This window comes from Cajanus cajan, chromosome 3 (assembly GCF_000230855.2).
Source record: "Cajanus cajan strain Asha chromosome 3, NIPB_CcT2T_4, whole genome shotgun sequence".
Lineage (NCBI taxonomy): Eukaryota > Viridiplantae > Streptophyta > Magnoliopsida > Fabales > Fabaceae > Cajanus > Cajanus cajan.
In genome coordinates, this window is record NC_138519.1 from 81540254 (window position 1) to 81562347 (window position 22094).

The following is a 22094-nucleotide window of genomic DNA, read 5'->3' on the forward strand; positions in this document are numbered from 1 at the left end:
CTGTATTCTCGAAGTCGCGGTTTTTTAGCATCTTTTCTAATTTTTTTTTTATAATTAATATTTTAGTGTGTACATCATGTTTATTATAAATAATTAAAATTTTAAAATGATGTATATAAATACTATATTTAAATATTTAAATTATATTTAAAGTTTGATTAAGTAAATATTTGTAAATATATAAATTATATTTTAGATTTATAATAAATAATCTATATTGTAGTATTAGATAACCTTTATTTATTGATAATTTATTATAAAAATATTAAAATTTAATTATAAATAATTATGATAAATAAAAAACTGAATTAGATATAAAGTTAAAAAAAGTTAAATTTTTAAAAACATTTTACATATATATTATTTGATAGAAAAGGACGACATATTTCAGTCAACATTTGGATTAATGGGTAAAGCTTTACATAAATCTTAGTGATATGAACCTAATTTTTTTATACTGTTTATTTTTTTTTTATACTGATATGAACCTTTAATACTAGGCTTGGAAATTTCATGTAAAAGCATATTTTCAAAATTTTCTTTTTAAAGTTTTTTTTTTAATATTATTATGATTATGATATATAATTTTTTAAAATTATTTAATTACTTTATAAAAAAATTCATTTTCTTTTTGGTCATGATTTAATTCTTTTTTTTTTTTTAATTTTTAAAATAAGATAACAACTTATAAGTCCTTAAATAATAATAGATTTAAGCATTTTAAAATTATATAAGTACTTACAAACATGTATATTCAAATGTAATAATTCATTAAATTTTAAATACTTATAAAAAAAGTTTTTAAAATATAAGAATTTATTAAATAAGATATTAATTAAGTTGTACATTCAAAAGAATCCATGATATTATATTAATGTATTTACTTTTTTTTCTTTATTTTATGTGGGCAAAGTCCTACGGAATGAGATCTAGAACAATTAGAAATAATGTAGTGGGCAAAAGAAAAAATAATTGGAATTAAAACTAAACTTTTAAAATATAGAGAGTAAAGTAAAAATTGGTATAAATTATAGAGATTAGAAATATATCTTAACCATTTAATTTCATGTAAATACTTGGTATTAATTTTGATTATTCAGGTATATTTATATGGTCAACATTAGCTTCTCTTATCTTTCTAGCTTTCACTATATATATATATATATTACTCTTTCAAGAGATGTGTGTGTGAAGGAAGAATTTTGCTTAAACTTTCTCAATATGAAATGTTTTGATGGCTTTTACCTTAATCTTGGCAGCTCCAACACTACAATCGCAGCTTTGGTCATTAATAGAATAAGACATCTTTTTGGAGGGTACATTAACAAATTAGATGTCATATCAGGACATTTAGAATATATCATCATTTGTTTATTCAAAGAAGGTACAAAATAAAAGGGATGGGTGATAACAAATGTTACACTAGATGGCAACATTGTAGGAAGTCTACATATTTACCATATTTGTTACAAATAGTTATTTTGAATCACGAAATGGCTCTATGTTTGCAAAAGATAATGGCATAATTAATCAACTTATGTTTATAAGCTTTATATTATTGCAATATGTGTCATGATTTTATTTTTACAAGCTAACACCTTTTGATGTATTTTTGTATTTATCATAAAAAGACTTAACTTATTTATCGGAAGATATGTATTTATCATATTTCTTATTTTAAAAATATGTTTAAGAGTTCTAACAAACATTTTTCTTGATACACTATTTTTTATTAATAAAAATTTATTTAAAAAAATCAGAAGAGATAATAATTAAATAAGATGTAAGACTCATCAACTTTTGTATTTTTCAATAAATTTCAAATCAATTAGAAAAAGTGTTAAAAAAAATATGTGTTCCTAACATTTTTTTCCTAATCAATTCACCCCTTCTTTTAAATTAGTCATTGATTTTATTAGTCTTTACTTTCATGATTTTTCTCTCTGTAATTTTTTTATTATTTAGATTACGATAAGATTATTTGAAAAAAAGAATATGGTAAAAACTTAATTTTTAATAAAAAATTATTTGTTTTTCTATAGAGAAATGTTTTATATTTCAAAGAGGAACTATATTATGTTAGATAAACTTATACAACATTTTTCTCAACTTTATACACAAAATTAAATTGTAATACAAACTTCAAGTATTAATAACATCTTATTCTTAAAAGAAAAAATGAGTTTTAAAATATTTTTTTAAAAAAAATATCTTTATATCCAAATAACATCTTAAAGATTTTTTTAAAAAATCATGAAAATGAAATTATTCTTTATAAAACTAAACATATTTAGACTTAAAAAAGTGTTAGAAATACACTTTCTGACACGGTACTTTTATCTTTAATTAATTAAAATTTATTAAAAAAAAATACAAAAAACAATGAATCTCACACCTTACTTAATAATTTTTCCTCTAATTTTAACTGTTAAGTATTATGATATCAAAATATAAAAATTAAATTCAAATAAGACCCTCGAAACCTTGGTCTCCCGGTCACTACTACCCATTAGCTTCTATACTTATGGATCACAGACCTTGTCGAAAACAGACAATCTGTGCCAGATGCAAGAAGACAGAAACACGTGCAGGTTTTAGTTCAACCATTGTAAGCATCATCATTCATCCACAAGTTTGATTTGATCAATTGCTAAATTCAACCGTGCAACAAGCTTTACAACCAATACTATCCATGAGCTATTGACTACAAAATTGAATATTACGAGTCTATCTAAGTATCAAACCCATGCTTAAACGTATATGTACATATGGTACAAGTTAATGCAATGGAGAAATAAAACCACCACGAGAACCAAGTTGAGTGGTAAAAGTAGAAGGAACTATAGCAACAACTAGAATTCTAGGAAGCACAAAAATTTGCAAAAGCAAAGCCACGTGAAAAATCAGAACTTGTTCTCTCAACATTGGATCCTCCGATTGGTCGAAAACTGTACATAAAGCAAGGCAGCATATGAATAGCACAACAGACAAGCAAGAATGCTCAATTTTCATCTGATTGGGTATCATTTCCGTTTGCATTGGAACTGTAAGAGGATGAAGAGTTCGAAGAAGAAAATAATCCATTGAAAGGCCACGGAAACGAGAATCTTCTACCCCCACTTGCATTTCTTCCTTCACCATCTCTTTCTTCAGCATTGTCATGCTCAATATTCCCATCCTCCCTTCGGTTTCTGCTATTCCTTGACACGTCAGGGTCTTGCTTAGATTCATCGACTGGCAACTGAAGCCTGCATACCGGACAAGAACTATGAAGCTCCAGCCAGGGCAGGATACACCCACTATGAAACCTATGTTTGCAAGGCATCTCTTTAGCTTCAGAACCAACTTCAAAAGCATCCAGACACACAGAACACTGCAAATTATCATTGATTGTCACAGTAGGTAATGCTTCAATGACCTCCTTCTGAGCAGGTGGAGTTCCATATCTATTTGGATCATTCTCAGCCAAATGTTGCAACAATAAATCCAAACCAGGCCCTATGAAATAATCACCCAGAGACCCAACGGGGCTATGATTATCACTTTGAGCCCGGTTTGACTCATAGGAACCTCGGACAATAATAGTCTGATTTAAAGGATTGATCAAGATTACACGCTCTCTTTCTCTGTTATGGTTATCGCTGTCCGAATTCTCATATGATTCAGATGCCAGTCCAGCTCTTATACCTTGGAGCAATTGTAGAATGGTAGCTGAGTTTCTCCTTCTGCGAAGGATGGACTCAAGCTCTTGATCATAAGCAGTTTCTCCACCATGGTCTGCTACACCATCAACATCATCGCGATTACCATTATCAAAATCATCATTCTCTATTTGCCTCAGTCTTTGAGGATGACGTGGATTGCCCATCATGCCTAGCAAGATGGGTGCCCAAAGGGAGAGAGCCCGATCAGATTCAAAATCAGCTTCTGGCATATTGTGAATGTCGCTGCGACTGGTGGCGTTTCTCATTTCTTCAACAAATCCACTTTGGCAAAAGGGGCATTTGATTTCCACATCCATGATAGGATTGACCATTTGAGAGCACATATGACACCAATACCTTGCTGCATTTGATTCCTCCATAATGTTCTCTTTAAATTCCTTGACTCCTGAAACATCAATCCAGCAGTTTAAAACCAAAAGCCCAAAACACAAAAAAAGAAAAATATTAAAAAAATTAGAGAATCGCAGTTGTCAAGGTTGCACAATGAATTCATCCACAAACGATCTATCTCGCCGTTTCTGATGGGAAAAAAAGGACATTTATTTTTCTGCACTGTAAACCCACATCAACACTTGGTATTTTCTTTCCTTATTCAAGCAATCGAGGGCAACGAACAATTGAACAAAACCCACAAACGAGAAAGCTGAAAAGGTAATATTTTTTCCTTTCGTTCACCGTTAAAAAGAGTATGAAGCATGCTTCTAATATCCAGATAGATATGCAACGACACCAAACACCACAGGGTAAAAAACACGTCGGAAGACCCAAACACTAACCTAAACAAATCTAAATCCCCAGGACCAATCACTAAGAGGAAAAACTATGGAAAAGAAATAAAATTAAATAAAAAAACAGAGAGAAAACCATCACCTTGGCAAAAGAATAATGAAAGAAGATACACAGCAGCGGATACAACAATAATTTTTCTGGAGAGAGTTTTATGAACAGCTAAAGCATAACTCAGGTTGTGGTAGGTGAGACTCGAAAGAGATTGTTAGGCAAATAAGAAAATTCAGAGAATTAAAAGAAGGATCTGGAAGCGACGACAACACGTCACCGCCCTCGTATATATTGATATTTGTTGACGATGAATAGTACAACGAAAGGAAATTATCGCAGAAACTGCAAAGCCACATGATCATATTTGACACGCAACCAAAATAATTAAATTTAAATTTATTAAACAGAAACAACTATTATCCCGTGAAATTGTATTGTAAAAGTTGGAGATTTGAGAGTGAAAACCTACCAAATTCAACGAAGAACCCTTCTCAATTTCATCATTCATGCGGGTTTGGTTTTGTGTGCAGCAGTAAAGGATGCAATGTTCAATTTGGCCATGTGCGACAAAATCCTCCTCTTCACCATAAACCGTCCAATCCCAACTGCGTCTTACCTCATTTCACCATTTGTTTGTCTAATACTTTTTGCTTAAAATAAAAATAAAAAATATATTTGATTTGAAAAAATTAGTTCAATTTTTATGTAATATTTTTAAACTGATAATCAATTAGAAATTGTTTTATATAAATTTTTTAAGTAGTTATTAAAAAATAAAAAATCTTACCACCGATAAATATAAGAAATTTATAATTAAGTAACAACATGAAAAACCTTTATAACGTTTGCGTATTCTAATTAAATTCAAAACAAAGTTTTTATTGGTAAATAAATTTTTTCTATTTTACTATTTTTTAAATAATATATATTTTATGCACTAAATTTATTTTTTATTCATAAAAATTATAACGATTGTACTAATGTACTCAACACTGTTCATATTATTGTAATTTTTAGCGTCTCTAGTAATTGTTATACAATTAGTACTATTAATTAATTAAAATTATCTTAAATATAATTTATAAGATCTTTATTATAGAAATAATGATGGGTTCATATAATTTGGTCACTAGAGCTTTGTTTCTAAAGCTAGGTAATATAACTTCCATAAATTTTTCTTCTTACTACTACTATAATTTGTTTCTTGTACGGTAAAGCTCCTTTTTTTTTCATTTCTGAAAAAAATCGTGAAAATAAGAAAAAGTAAGTGTTGCAAAAAAGTTGTTCACAAAACAAAGAGATAAGAAAAAAATGTGTTCATTATAGTACTAATATCTATAATATACTTTAGTCTTTTTATCATTATAATATTTTTTTAGTTAACTCCTTAACAAAAATTGTAAACCTGATTAAATCTTCTAAATAACTTCTTAGAAGGCTAAGAGTACTAGAAAAAGGTAGAAGAATTTTATTATTAAAAAAATAAGAGTGATATAGGAGGGAAAGTGTAACTTTTTAGGGTAAATATGCGATAAAAATGGCAAGTAAAGATGATGCATCAAGTTAGGATATTGAAGGCATATCTGCATAAATGAGATTTTATCATTTAATAAGCTCTTCTATATTATGGTATAAGTGCATAAATTAATAAGTTGTTGCATTTCAATATGTTTTTAAGTATTTATGTAATTTTAAAATGCTTTGATGTATTTTTTTTTTTTAAGTTTACGGACATGATTTTTATAATATTTTAAAACTAATAATTAATAACTATAAGATGATTTTTATAATATTTTTTTATTTTGTTTGTTAAAAATTATTTAAATATCTATAAGATTTTGTTTCATTTTAAAAAATTAAAAATTATAATTTAAATCTTGATTGAAAATAAAATAATTTTCTTAAAAGTAATTAATAATTCTTAAAAATAATATTATATATTAAAATAATAAGCTAGTCACATTCACCAAATTTTTATTTATAAAAATAAATAATAAAATATGATAAATCAATTATATATATAATCATAAAGAAAATTAAGAATCATAAACTCTAAAATTAAAAATCAGTTTTATATATTCTATAAAATTATGATTAAAAAAATTTATTATATAAATATTAGTAACAAAATTATTTCAAAGTGTGCTATTTTCTAAAAGAAATTTATGAAGACTTTTTATTCTAAGAAAATGTAGATTTGGGGAAGGGGGAGAGAAAAAATGGTGGGAAAAAATATAAAGAGGAATGTAAACTTTTGGAAGAGTAATGGAAATCTTGAAGGGAATAATGAAAAGAGAATATAAAATTGATTTTTAATAAAAATAAAAATAAAGCTATTTTAGTGAGTGACATGATTTGAGTAAAGGTATTTTTAATTAAGTTATCGTATAAACTAAGTAATAAGTTATACTGAACAATTTATTAAAATAAACTCAAAACATCTAATGGACTACTCATAAAAATTTTATAAATTTTTTCCATAAATACTTATAGAATAAGATAATTATAAATAAGTTGTTCATAAACTCTTCTAAATAATACCTAAGTTTTTCTTAAAAGTCATACAACAATACTTTCAATGTTTTTATTTGATTTTAGAGAAATAAGATATAAGATGGATAAATAAGAAAATGTGATTGCAAAGATAGCAATCAAATAAAACTTTTAATTTAAGGAGGCAAGGTGAGCTCAAAGAGGTAGTCCTACTAATTAGGACATAGAATCAAATCTACCTCCCTAGATTTCAACTTTTTTGACTTTTTCTTTTGTTCTTTCTTTTGTCTTTCTTTTGTTTGTTCTTTTCACTTTCTTTTTCTTTTAAATACACGAGTTTCAATGCCTTTTTCAACACCTATGAGTCTCGATTTTAGTAATGAAAAGGTTGCCAAACAATTTTGCACAAACAAGAGGTATACAATTGTGTGTGTGTTACAAGTGCTCCCAACTTAGCACACAAATTTTAGGTAATTTTTTTAGACACACTTTGCTTTTGTTTTTCTTACACTTTTGAATACTTAATACCTCTATTTTTCTATGTTTTAAAGGCTTAAAAATAGGCACAAGTTTCAACCAACACAAGAGATTCAAGAAACCTAAGGAAGCAAGTAGTAGTTTAGACAAATTTTGACAAACTTTTTAATGAAACATCAAGGAAACCTAACTCTAAGAATTTGCTAGAACTAATAACAAATATAAACTCAAAGATGCAAAATAAACTAAAGACAAGAAAGGAGTTAAGACATGACTGAAACAAATAAAAGAGACAAGAACACATAACCTCAAGAGCACCAAGGCTCTGATACCAAAAATGATGGAAGAAGGTTGAGATTTCTCTCTGGAGTTCTCTCTCTTAAAGACTTAAAACTCTTTTTGATTTACTTCCAATTCTATTATCTTCTTCTTAAGAGTGTGGTAAGATTTGAGGTGTCATCACTTGAAGAGAGTCTTTCACCATTGAAGATGAATTCTCCATTAGAAACTTTGAAGAAGCTTGAGGAATGTCAAGAAAGAAAAGATTTAGAAAGCGGAATTACATCAATCTAGTTTCTTTCAAAAAATTTATAAAAAAATTTATTCTATTAATTTTGCAAGATTACATTATATAACCTCCAAAAAGTATATTTACATAAATAAAAGCTATTTTACGTTATATAAAACTAAGTGGGTGGCCTATGCGATGTATGAACTATTTTATTTTTCAATTTGATAAATTGTTAATATATGATTATATATATATATATATATTTTATAATTTTAAATATATGATGAAAGAAAAAAAAACTGTATAACGTAACATATTAATGCATTATTTATACCAAATCAAAAATATTGCATCAAAATGAATTTCAAAAATAAGTAGTATTTAAATAAAGAATAACATGGAATATATACTTAAAAAAATAATAACATATAATAAAAAAATATAATTATTAGTAATTATATAATTTTAAACTAAAAAATTGTGAATCACATTAATTAAATTTGTTAATGATTTTAGTAACCTTTGTATGAATAACATTGTGTGAATTAAATGATCGTATTTTCTACCTCTACAAAACTACTAATAATATTGATTTTTGTGCATTTTATGCTAAAAAAAATTTAACACTGATTATTTTTATTTTATTTTTTAATATATATAATAAGACATTGGGATTAACATTTAGGTAAAAATATATTAAGATTTCATCAATACATTCTTAAATATAATAAATTTTAAAACAATTTCTAATAAGGCTCTTTAAATGATAGTAAGAAAAAATTAAAACTAATTGAAACTAAAAGCTAAATTATATTATCCAATGTCTAATTAACTTACATGAATATTAATGTAATACAACTAATAGTAAATGAAATATATATCTCGGTAACATGAGTGAGTATAATCGTGCAATTCTACATATAGCAATAAAGCATATTATAATTATAAATGAAAAAAATTCTTTTAAATGACAACAAATGTTTTTTTTTTTTTACATCACATGAGTTTTTAAGTTTGGTATTGAAAAAATTAACATAAAATATGAGAAAGATGGTATCGTTAATATATAAATTCTTAACTGATTATTACTTTCATAATTAACTAATAGTCACAACTCACTTTTGTAGATGGTTCAATAATTGTTATTCGTTAAACTTTAAACAATATCCATAGTAGCATGAATTATGTATCAACATTTATTAATAAAATATGTTATAATTATAAATAAAAAAATCCTTTAAATGACAACAAATGTTTTTGCACATCACATGAGTTTTTAAGTTTAATATTAAAAATAACATAAAATCTAAGAAAGATTGTATCAGTTAGTATATAAATTCTTACCTCATTATTACTTTCAAAATTTACTAATAGCCATAGCTTGTTTTTTGTAGTTGGTTCAATAATTGTTATTCATTAAACTTTAAACAACATTTATAGTCACTAGAATTATGTATCTACATTTAAAAATGTAACATCAAGTTATGTAATTGTAAACAACATATTCATGAGAGAGAAAATCAGACCGTGTAACATGATATTAGAATAAAACATGTATTGTAATTTTAAAGAATATAACAATGACATTCATGTAAAAGGATTTGACAATACAAAATTCATATAATTAGGTTAAATATAAAATTAAATTACAAAATACACTATATATATATATATATATATATATATATAATTTATGAATCAAACAAACATCACTAATTTTACTTCATTCTTATACACAACATTATAGGTAATGTTAGTTTCTTTATGTTCATAAGTTGTCAGTATTTTAAACCATTTCACGAAATAACTATTGACATTGCAACCTATAGTTGCCTTGGAAAAAACTAGTTGAGGAAGATAAAACCCTAAATGTTTTAAAGTGCCTTTGTTAATTGTCATTGCAAAAGAGACGGTCAAAAGAATTTGTCTTCGTTAAATTTTGAAATAAATTTTTGCATCTAAAAAGATGATCTAGGGATATACACTTTTAATACAAATTTGTTTCCAAATATTACTTGTCCTTCAACAACATACTTTCCCATCTTCATAATAAAGCACCTTGTACAGTAAACTAGAAGATTGAATGATGTTCCTTGATAAAATTATTGGCACTCCAACTTTAAATTTAAGAATGTGATTTGGCAATGCAAAAACATAAATGGTGTCAAAAAATTAAGGAGTGTGAACATCGTCCTATGTGACCACATCATCATAAACAAATATAGAGAATCAAAACTTAAATAAGAGTTTTCTTCCCCAAATATTAATGACAACAAATAATCATCAATAATGTGCACAATGTCATTTTTTTGGTGTTAACATTGTCTTATCTTAAATTTTTTTGGGTCATTCTTGTTGTTTATAAAACATGGATATGCGAGATTCACAATAGATGAAAGGGATTCGTTTTTACTTTTAAGAAGCAAATCATTTGGAATGTGAACATTAATTTTAGTATCATTACTTCCTTCAAAATTTCCAACCCCCACTCTCAATATCCACTTAAAAAAAGTTGTCTTTCATGGGCTTTAGAATCTTTATTATCACTTAACAATCTCATATTTTGTTGTTAATGTTAGAACTTCACAAAAAAACAAAAGATAAGAGAGATTTACTGTAGCATTAACAACTCATTGTTTTGTCCATTTTGAAAAAATAGGGAGAATTTGTCTAAAATCTCCACCCACAACCACCATTCTTCCGCCAAAAGGAATTTTGGAATTTTCCCCCAAACACTAAACCCTAGCCCAAAATTTTGTTAGCCACGTGGTCACCATCTGAACATATTGTTTGATGTCAAAGGTTTTACACAAACTAGACTTAGTAGGGAGAATGATGGCCTAATCCTTAAAATTAAGAGATACACTAGAAGGGGGTTGAATAGTGTCATTCAAAATATTTTTTTTTGTAAATAATAAGGTAAATACGTTATAGTAAGGAATGCATATGAAATGGTGAACAATAAGAACCCAAAATATTTTTATACTTGTCCGTCTCAACCATAAATACTACATTTAGTTATTGATCCAGTCAGATCAAGTTTCCTTAGCTTATTCAAGATACAAGTATTATTTACCAAGATACTTCTAACTCAATCCTAAGTATTGTTCGACTTGTCTCTTCAAGCACCAATGGACACTTATCTCTACAAGGAATGAAAATAAAGACAAATGAATAAAGCTTGTGAGAGACGCTTATAGATTTGCAACGAGATCATGTTCTATAAAAAATACCTATATAAGGAAGCTTGAAGATTATGAAAAAAAGAAAGAGAGAGAACCAATAAAGAGAGCACATTGTAAAAATATATTCATTTTTTCTATAAGCCTTGTACTTATTTGGTTGTACGATATTTTGATAGAAAGACGAAACAACATTGTTATTTGACTTAGTTTTAACTTAGTGTTATTGATTTGAGTTTAAAGAGACTTTACTGTAAAAAAATACTTGATTGTTTGGAGCTCGAAGAAGTTTGACTATAAAATAATAGTTGGTTATTTGAAGCTTTGAGAGGTTTTGTGTTCAAAAAATGTTTGGCTAGTTACTTGAATAGGCAAATTAAGGAATATTTAGGTTAAGTCAGAAGTGATTTATGAAATAATACTTGTATTTTTGTAAAATATAATGAAACTTGATTAAGTTGATCACGAATAGAACATAATCTCGGCAGTTAAGATAAGTTAAGTTAAGTTACTACTCCAATGTATCAAAAAATGTGAACATTTGATTAACACTATTCAACCTTTCCTTTTAGTGTCTTTATTTTCTTCACACTCTACCTCTTTACTTGTTTAGTTTACCTTATTGTATATTATATTATGTTGTTGTATAATCTGTTGTAAAAACAAGTTTACTGAAAAACTTTTTTTTAAGAATAATACTCTAAGTTTAAATATCAAAAAGCTTATCTTCCAAAGAACAATTTTTCATAAAGAACTATCTTTTAAAGTATAAAACTATTTAACCCCTTTATTTTAGCTCAACATTTACTTCAAATCACTCTTACAATTACAATTATAATTGTCCAAAATTGTTTAGATTTTTAATAACTCATTTTTATTTATTTATTTATTATAAGATTGTTATTTTTTTTTAATGAGAAAAAAGGTTTCATAATTTTAATATTTTTCAATATTTTATCTTTTCAAACAATTATGAAATGCATGATAAAGTAAGAATTATTCAATTCATAAAGATACTCATAAATAAAATGTAAAATGTTAAAAAATATAATGGAAATATTAGCATGGACAACCGTGGATATTATTTTTCTCTCTGTTACAATCTTTTATATATATATATATATATATATATATATTTATTATATAATCTAATAATTATACACAAAATATATTAAAAATTATAGAAGATATAAGAATTTTTGTTTACATTTAATGGTATAAAGGTTCACTAAAAAGTGGAGACCAAAAGGTAGTTACTAAAAGTTATCCCCATTATAATAGGTATACATTAGTATGACTAGTGTAACATGTAATCTCTTGTTATTTTGAAAAATAAAAATACTATGCGTGTCTATAATAATGTGGATTGAATTTTAAATGTATATTTTTGAGTATCCAAGGTAAATATCCGAACCAGTTTTTTGTGTTAATAAACTTATCCATTATTCAAAGATTATAAAAATAATGCAAAATTTTTTTTATTTAATATTTAAACAATATTTAAATAATTTGAATTATTTATAATATTGTGGATTGAATTTTAAATGTATATTTTTGAGTATTCAAGGTAAATATCCGAACCAGTTTTTTGTGTTAATAAACTCATCCATTATTCAAAAATTATAAAAATAATGTAAAAATATTTTTATTTAATATTTACATAATATTTAAATAATTTAAATTAATACAAATCTATACTAATATATACAGGAATACCCTCTGATAGATTAATTATAACACTAATTAGATCAATATATTTTTATTATTTAATTTTAATTTTAATTTTATTTTTAATAGAAGTACGAAGTGTGTCAACTCTACTAATATAAAAAACGGATACGATCAATACTTAAATTTACATAATAAAATTTCAACTATTATTTTTTTAAATACAAAATAATAACCGGACAATAAGTATCATTAAAAGAATAACTCCACCGTTGACTTGTTTGCTGTGTTGTTGATGGTTTTGGTTTGGATGATGCATGTCATGTCTCGAACCTGAGACCCAACGGTGATATTGCAATAAACAAACCATTGCACCAGGTTAGAGACAGACTCCACCGTTAACTTGTTATATAGGATATTTACAGCGTGTTTGTTTTACCGTTAAATATTCAACGAATTTTTTACACTTTCCAAAGCAGATATTCAAGTGGACTTTTACACTTTTCAAAGCAGAAAAGTATAAGTAAGCGTGTTTGTTATATAGGATTTTTTACACTTTACCATGAAGTTTCGTTCAACGTGAAACAAACACACGCATAACCGTTACGGAAAATTGATGCACCGTACATGATATATGCAGGTTTTGCACTAGCCAGCATCCTGATTTAAAAGAGAATTTTCGTCTTGTAGCCTATATGGCCCGATAGGAATTGGAGGGGCCATTCTGGTATGCACGTGTCCGTGCAAGAGTGTCCTCTCGTCGTATGGATGAGTAGGGTTTTGCCTCTCAACACAGCCACTCTTCCACTTTCTCATACACATGCCCCCTTTTTCATTATTCAAGATGCTTTTGATAGATACAAAGGGATCTTGTTTAAGCATGGTGACATGTTCAATTTTCTTAACCCTGGACTTTCTCTCTCTGTTAATGGTGTTGCCTCTACCATTTGTAGACACCCAATTTCGTCCAGGGGGCATACAAATAACAAGATAGGACATCAGAGGGTCCAAAGGCCCAAATCAACTTTTTTAGTGGCCCGGAACGGGCCGTTCCAAAATCGGAACGGGCCGTTCCCAAGTCCGGAACGGGTCGTTCCGAGGCTTCTCGAAGGCCTAAAAATTGTTGGTTGGAACGAGCCGTTCTAGACCAGAACGGGCAGTTCCAAACCAAAAAAATGGCCTAAAATCTGTACCCCAGAACGGGCCGTTCTAAACTCAGAACGGGCCGTTTTGATTCCCCGGAACGGGCCGTTCTAATTTCAGAACGGGCCGTTCCAGGGTGCAAAAATAGAACATAACGTTCAGATCCGGAACGGGCCGTTCCGAATCCAGAACGGGCCGTTCCGGCCCACGTCTGATGCCTATAAATTGAAATCTCGGGCACAGTTTTCAGGGACCTCCAAAATTTCGTCCAAAGCTCCATAGAGCTCGAAATTTCTCCCTTTTTTCTCTCTCTCTCCTATTGTACTTCTTGAGTTTTGTGAGGCTTATTGTAGTGTGAAAGGTTGCCACAAAGCACCTAAAACCTCCATAGTTGAAGATCCAATAAAGTTTGTTACGAGGTATTACTCATCAATATCTTGTTTTATCTTTCTCTTATTTTATTTTACATTGTTATAATAAAATTAATCATGTAGATATTTTAGAGTCAATTGTTTAATTTAAATTTCAAGCATGTAAATAGTCATCAATAAAAGGGGATTTAATATTTATATTATTATTATTTATAATGTTAACTTCGTCATAGGGTAACGATTAAGGGCGTTGTAGGGGTGCTTAATACCTTCCTTACACGTAACCGACCCCGAACCCAATTCTGGTTATCAAGGCCATTATTGGACTTTTAAAAACCTTTTCTTTTTCCAATGTTTTGAGTAAAATATTGGTGGCGACTCCATGAACCTATTTTCAAAACCATTAATTAAGGATTAGTCTGGTGTCCGGGCATTCCTTAATTGATGAGACTTTTAAAAGGATGTTTAAACCATTAGTCGCAAGATCGGAAATTTTCGGGTTGCGACACCATTGTTCGTGATACTTTTGATAAATACAAAGGGATCTTGTTCTAGCATGGTGATAGGTTCAATTTTCTCAACCCTACACTTTCTCTCTCTAGAAATGGTGTTGCCTCTGCCATTGTTCGAGATGCTTTTGATAGATACATAGGGATCTTGTTTAAGCACGGTGACATGTTCGGTTTTCTCCGAACACTCAGGGCTGCCTATGATGTTTCCCAAATGAACATCATTGTTCTTTCCGATATTGAAGAGGTGGGCCTTTTTCAATTATTTTTTGATTTCCCTTTTATGGTTTTTGATCAAGATTTTCAGAATGATAGTGATTCTGTTGTTGACGTTCTTGTTCTTTTACACGATAAATCTGGTCCTTGTCAGAGGTATGAAGATGTCTTTTTGTATTCTCATTCTCTTCCTTGATTAGTTTTCTATTGACAAATTTTGTACATCAACATTGTAGAAATGGCGTTTCCAGATTAAGTCAGTAGCGAGCCTCACCATCTCATCTTGCCTTCCTTTTAGTTTCCTCTTATATTATTAAGGCTTCTTTTGATGTGAAAAGATATATTATTATGATTCCAGGTGTATATGCTTCGATTACTAACATAATAATTATTGACCTTGGTGTTCATAAATTTGAGTTTGTTTTTAATGGATTTCTTGCAGGTCCAATTTGACACCATGGATTTATCTGGCAATGAGATTGTCAAATTGGAAAATATGCCATGATCTTAACCGGTTGGGTACAAAGCTCATTAGTAACAATAGGATTACTAGAATTAATCTCAACATTGGAGGTCTGGTTTGAACTTTGAAATGCACATCCTCTTTCCATTATTGATGTCTTTCCTTCTAGTTGTAAGCTACACAATGTGGTTATCTAGATTATTGTTGCATTTGTATTGTAGATTTTTTGCCAAAACTAGACACTAGTTCTCACAAACAACAGAATTGTAAACTTGGTAGAAATTGATCCTTTAGCATCCCTTTCAAAGCTGTAGTTACTTGGTCTATCAGACAACAATATTACAAAGAAAGAAAATTGCAGGCTTTATGTTATTAACAAGCTGAAATCCCTCCTGGTTTTGGATTTCAAGTAATTGAAATATAAGGTAATGTTTTATTTTTCACCATGTGGATTTTATTGGCTTGTTGTTTGCAATATGAAAGATACGATGTTCCGGTAATGTTTGCGTTCAATTAGAAAATCTGCATTTTAAACTTCAGTACCTGAACTACCCTTGGCTTGCACTGAACACTAAGTCCAAGTGTGGAAATTTTACTACATATAGATGTAGATTATAAAACAAAGATTAGAAAACAATTGTTTGTCACTTGTTTCATGAATCTGTACATTGTCTCTGAAGTGATATAGATTTTCTGTTTTTGTACACATAAAAGAAGAAAAATTCTCTTATGAATTTTTTCTAACTGGATTGCCTCTGCCACCTAAATGTTTATATAACTTAAAAATTACCATCTTTATATTGATTTGGGTCTATTGTCACCCCTGTTGTTGCTGCGGTGGTGTTTTTTGTAGCTATAAGCAAGTCTTGGCAACTGCAAATTAACATGAAACCAAATTGCCACAAATAGAAATAGATTCCATAAATTATATGTACCATGTATATTGTGCTTTCTAAGAATACCATTGACTGCAGAGAATCCTCATCCGTAGTGATCCTAGTTCCCTAAATTAGTTAAAACATAACGCATTAGTTAAAATTAAGGGTCAAGATTCAAAATTCTTACGATACAAAATTATTTCAAAATTAACGCATTAGTTCCCTAAATTAGTCATTATTTGTCTTTGTGTTCTCAAACTTCTTTAAAACATCACACAGATTCATATAAAGTGATTGGTGACATTTCCCAAATGAACATCACTGTTCATTCCGACAGTGAAGAGCTGAGCCTTTTTCAATTCTTTTTTGATTTCCCTTTTCTGGGTATTGATCAAGATTTTGAGATTGGGAACTTGTGTTGCAGTTTCAACTTGGAGTGGATGAAAGAAAGCTACAATCTGCCTGTTTCAAGACCCCGGGTGCATTTTGGTAATGGGCAAGTCTCAATTGAGGTGTGGTTTGTTTTGAATTTTATGGTGTATTTGGTATTGCATTTGAATATTGAATGAGATTATCTTGTTTTGTGTTTCTACTATGAAGTACATGATGTCACTTATATATGATTTTATTAAGAAGAATATAGTGGTTAATTAACATGCATATATACATATAGTATAAGAGTGTGTCATTAGATTTATCTGTGTACTAATTTAATACATTAATGAATGAGCATTGTACTATATGCGATCTAGAAGCAAAATCAAATCTTAAGTAGCAGGGTTACTTTTATAGTTTCCAAAAATTTAATTATTTTTTGTAGCTACTGGTTAGGGGTAGTATTTTGGGCCAGATCTATGTTATTTAAGAATTCTGGTGTTTTATTTGTAAGTCTAAGCATGCTTAATGCTTAATGGGCATGGGTTACTAGTAAGAGTCTAGTTTTACATCATGGTTTGTTGTTTACTTGTAACTTGCTGTATAATAATTATTATTGGAAATTTTTTTATAGGTGTGAGCCAGAAGTCACGTGACTTAAAAAGATATTTGTCTAGCACAAAGAAATAATAGCAAAGTCATAAATGAAATTGTTTTATTTTTGAACTGGTCTCGTGGCAGAGTATGGATGTTGTCCACTTGAAGTAACATAATTTTTGTTCAATATTCAGTTTAATTTAAGGCATAACGGCAAGTGTTTCATGGTCAAAATTATTTCTGGGCTAAAAACCTATTTTAGTTCCTTATAATAATTGTTTGTTTCAATTTAGTCCCACTTTTATTTTTGGTCTCAATTTGATCCCTAATAAATTAATTGGTTGCAATGTAGGACTTCCGTCCAAATTATTTAAACGAAGTTAACTGTTGGCCACGTGGCATGCACGTGGATGCCACCTAGATGCATAGGTGGATGCCATGTGGATGTCAAATTTTTTGAAAACACCTTGAACCAGAACGGCCCGTTCTGAAAGCAGAACGGGCCGTTCTGGGTGCACTCTTGGTGTGTTAATTTTGCACCCGGAACGGCCCGTTCCAGGTGCAAAACTAACACACTAAAAGTGCAACCAGAACGAGCCGTTCTGGTTCCAGACTGCTAAACACATACGGTTAATGATTGTAATTCACGATTGTGAATCGTGGAAGGAAAAAGACGCAAGGTACAAAGTATTTTAAACACTGGATTTGGTAATATTGTCAATAAAAATTGATAACTTCAATTGCTAAACAGTTGGACTATATAGTGTATCATTAAGGACAATGCAGTGTATCAATAAAGACAATGGTAACAGATTTTATTTCATTGTTAGTCAAACTGGAGTGAACCACTTACTACCAAATTGACACTATACAGTAAAGGATGAAATGACATGGTATTTTTTCTTGAAGTCATTAACGATGTACGCCAATAACAACAACCTGTTCTTGAAGAGGTAGAACCTAAAGTAAAGGAAAATGATACACAAGACTAACATTTTACTACATAACCACATGTAGGAACGGATCTAAGTTAATTATAGCCCCCACTAAAAAAATTTTCATTCTTTTTTTTTATATATATAAAATATTAATTATTTTATAAAATATATATTATTAATTATATTTTAATTATCTTGTTATATCTAATATAATAAATACATTAATATATTTTTTTAATAATTTATTTTATTGTTTAATTGTTTTTTATTTTGTGGTAAAATTATCTTCATTTTTAATGAAGAAAAAATTTACTTACTTCAAGATTAAGTCTTGATAGATTTATTTTACTTAATAATTAATGTTCTATATCAAATTTTTAAAAATTTAATTGTTAAATTAAAAATCTTTTCATGTATAGATCAAATTTATAAATTTTTTTAAAAAAGTAAAAATTATATGATACTTCGTTAAATTAATTCAAAATAACATATAAAATATTTTTGTTTTAAATGAGTGTAAAAATTTAGAGGATACTAAAAGAAAACAAATTAATAATTTTTTTATGTTTATCCTATTAATTTTTATTATTTTATTCCTCTAATTTTAAATAAGTTGCAAAAATTCTTAAGTGACACTTAAATTCTTTTTTCAGACAGAAAGAGAAAAAGGAAAAGTTATCACTCTATTTATAAGAAAATTTTATTTTATAAAAATAAGTAATTTAAAAATTTTTACCATAAAAAAATATTTTTCAAAATTATTATAGTTCTGGAACGGGCTGTTCTGAAACCAGAACGGCCCGTTCTGGTTTCAAAACGTGCCGTTCTGGTTCCAGGTGTTTTCAAGATATTTGGCATCCACGTGGCATTCACCTATGCATCTACGTGGCATCCACGTGGCCAATAGTTAACTCCGTTTAAATAATTTAGACGGAAGTCTCACATTGCAACCAATTAATTTATTAGGGACCAAATTGAGACCAAAAATAAAAGTGGGACTAAATTGAAACAAACAATTATTATAAGGGACCAAAATAGGTTTTTAGCCTTCTTTCTATTACTGGATGTAGTTTGAAACATGCAATGGTATTTATGTCTGCACGTACCTGCTATGGCTCATGGGTGTATCTATTATATGGTGTCATTTTTAAATGTTGTAACCTATGCGTTATGTTAGTTTTTTTATTTCATACTTTATAGCTTTATGTGTGTTTTGCTAATGTGGCTGGCACAAATCAGTAAAATAGGATAGTGGGATGTTGTTATAACTTTTTCTTGTCTTTGTGCTTGTTGTTGCTACTTGAGGCTTATAGGCGCAGGTTGCTCTTGGAAAAGAGATATTCATACTACTAGCAGAAATTTTTCTGACGTAATATTCTCTCAACTATGTTTATTCCCCATGTATAAAGTTCCATCTCATCTTTTTTTCTTTTTACTAAATGATCAATGGCTTGCTTTTCATCATTATTCATTTTTTTAAAGTAACATTTGTTGATGAAATTATGTTGTATAACTTACAATTTTTTTCCTTAAACAAATTCTTAGTTAGGGTTTATGGTTTAGGGTCTAGGGTCTAGGGTCTAGGGTTTAGGGTTTAGGGTTTAGGGTCTAGGGTTTAGGGTTTAGGGTGTATGTGTTTTTAACTTTCAATTAGCTGTAAAGTTGTGTTGCTACACCATTTCAGGTGGAGGAACCAAAATTATAGAGTAATATTGTGGATTTATTGCTCATAGCTTTTTTTCTATATCTGTACTACTTATAACAACAAAAATGAACTTATTTCTGTATTCTCAACTTAATTGAATTGTTTCAAATATGCAACATTTGTTATTTATGAAGTTTACCTGTTGCTCTCTCATTGTTGTCCACAATACTTGATAATAATTTAAATTTAATCTCGTAATTATACATATATTGGCTATTTGAGCCTTGTTGATTCTTCCGTGGCAAAGAGGGTTGGTATGCTGAAACATATGGCAAAGATAAGAATGGTCATACAAATATTGGCTATTTATTTTTTCATATTTAGAATGTGAGTAATATTTGTGGTTTGGGATTTGGGGTTTGGGGTTTTGGGTTAGGGGTTAGGGGTTATGGTTTTTAGGGGTTTAGGGTTTTTGGGGCTTGGGGCTTCGGTCTTGGGGCCTTAGGGCCTTAGGGCCTTATGGTTTAGCGTTTAGGGTTTGGGGTTCGGGGTTCAGGGTTTGACGTTCATGGCTTCACAAATCTTCTTTATTTAATGCATTCGATTTTGCATTAAATGTTTTGCTTGCTAAATTTGTGTTACGTGAAGTCCTTTTGCGTAATTTTGTTCTCTTTCATTTCTGACTTCAATCATGACGTAGGTATGGTTGTCCTTTTTCTGTCATTGTAGCTGCGGAGGCGTTGCCCTTTTCTGAAAAGTAGGTGTACTTGTTCAGTCGCACACAAGTTTGACTTGTGAATTCGCTCTCTTGCATTTCTTCTTTCTTTTCACTTCTTTGATAACTTTGTGTGCTTTTCTTTTACGAGTGGAGATGATACATGATTTTCCATGATGAAATTAGTGGACTCTAGACACTCCTCATCATGCTTCGTTTAGCGTCTGGAGATTGTGTCTTCGTCTGAGGATGAGACTTTGACTTTGTTATTTTGTGTGATCATTCTTGAGAATGAAAGATTTTTGTTCTGTCTGAGATACTTCTTTGTCTTCGACTATCCAGCGACTGATGATTTCTTTGTTGATCAGAACAAGGTTGACCTTTGGACTTCGTCTGATGTTTATGTAATGCTTAAGCCAACTTGACTTTGTCCATTGCATTCTGGGTTTTTTCATTCGATTATCGACTGATACTGGAGCCATGATTCTTCTTTTATTTGGATTGTTTTGTTGGATTTGTGTATTGCTTGTCTCTGCTTCATGGTTTGGCTTTCCCTGCTCTTATACGTATCTGAAACACTACTACCCAGATTAGTAATAACATGTATTATATTTGTCATATTCAAAACTTTTCTGGGAATTGCTTCGTTTAACCTAACAATTTTTACTCCAATGAAAGTTGCTTATAAGCACCTCCAATTTTTAATCACTCATATTTCATTTTTAATAAATTTTAAAAAATTTAATTATTATAGTTGTTGACATTAGTGAAAGAATGAAATATTAAATTATTATTTTTTATTCTTAAGCAACCGTCTCTTATATAAGCAATGATGCTTAAATTTTAGCAATTTGACCTATCATGTCAGTATGCTCCAATGCAAGTTTCTTATAAGTAATGAGACTTTAAACTTAAGAACCAGATAAGAACCTACCATTAGAGATGCTATAATATTATTATCTATACAATTTTATCACGAGATCACACAAAATTGGATTATGTGGCACTTTTTTATGTTGAATGTAATTAAATGACTATTTTTAATAAAATGCAATTAATTAATCAAAAGATATTACAAGATACTACTATGTTGTCATTTTATAGGAAAAAGGTTTACAATTCTTTAAATAAAAAGGTAACCAGATAAATATATAAATTTTAAATAAGTCACAAATGGTTTGTTTACACAACTTTCGACATAAAACATAAATCATATGAAAAGTTAATTAAAACTATGACTAAGAAATTATAAACCTCTAGTCCTGATATCCCGTTATCAAAACAAATTCCAATACTAGCGAAGCATTAAGCTTCGTCTCCATCAAACTCACAACACCCCATGTTTTGTAAAATCATTAAAATGATATTTTAATTAATTAAATGAGTTTAAGAAAATATTTTAGAGATT

The 22094-nt window shown here is 28.9% G+C and overlaps 1 protein-coding gene and 1 long non-coding RNA gene across 4 annotated transcripts; one reads left to right on the plus strand and one right to left on the minus strand.

The window, feature by feature from the left end:
• Positions 1-2621: 2621 nt before the first annotated feature.
• Positions 2622-5132, minus strand: LOC109816212 (E3 ubiquitin-protein ligase SIRP1). Of its 2 annotated transcripts, none has more exons than XM_083071483.1 (2): positions 4975-5132; positions 2622-4110 (listed from the first exon to the last, which is right to left on the minus strand). In XM_083071483.1, exon 2 carries the CDS (start codon positions 4082-4084, stop codon positions 3002-3004), a length of 1083 nt encoding a protein of 360 aa, XP_082927609.1. In that variant the 5' UTR covers positions 4085-4110; positions 4975-5132; the 3' UTR covers positions 2622-3001. The 2 variants fall into 2 exon arrangements, with proteins under 2 accessions (XP_082927609.1, XP_082927608.1); XM_083071482.1 differs by lacking the exon at positions 4975-5132 and adding an exon at positions 4596-4848.
• A 9517-nt stretch (positions 5133-14649) lies between these two features.
• On the plus strand, positions 14650-21354 carry LOC145955935 (uncharacterized). 2 transcript variants are annotated; one of them, XR_014432711.1, is made up of 4 exons: positions 14650-15106; positions 15518-15648; positions 16841-16928; positions 17426-17848. It is a non-coding gene; the product is annotated as an uncharacterized LOC145955935 (long non-coding RNA). The 2 variants fall into 2 exon arrangements; XR_014432710.1 differs by lacking the exon at positions 17426-17848 and adding an exon at positions 20672-21354 and having other exon boundaries at positions 14651-15106.
• Positions 21355-22094: the final 740 nt, after the last annotated feature.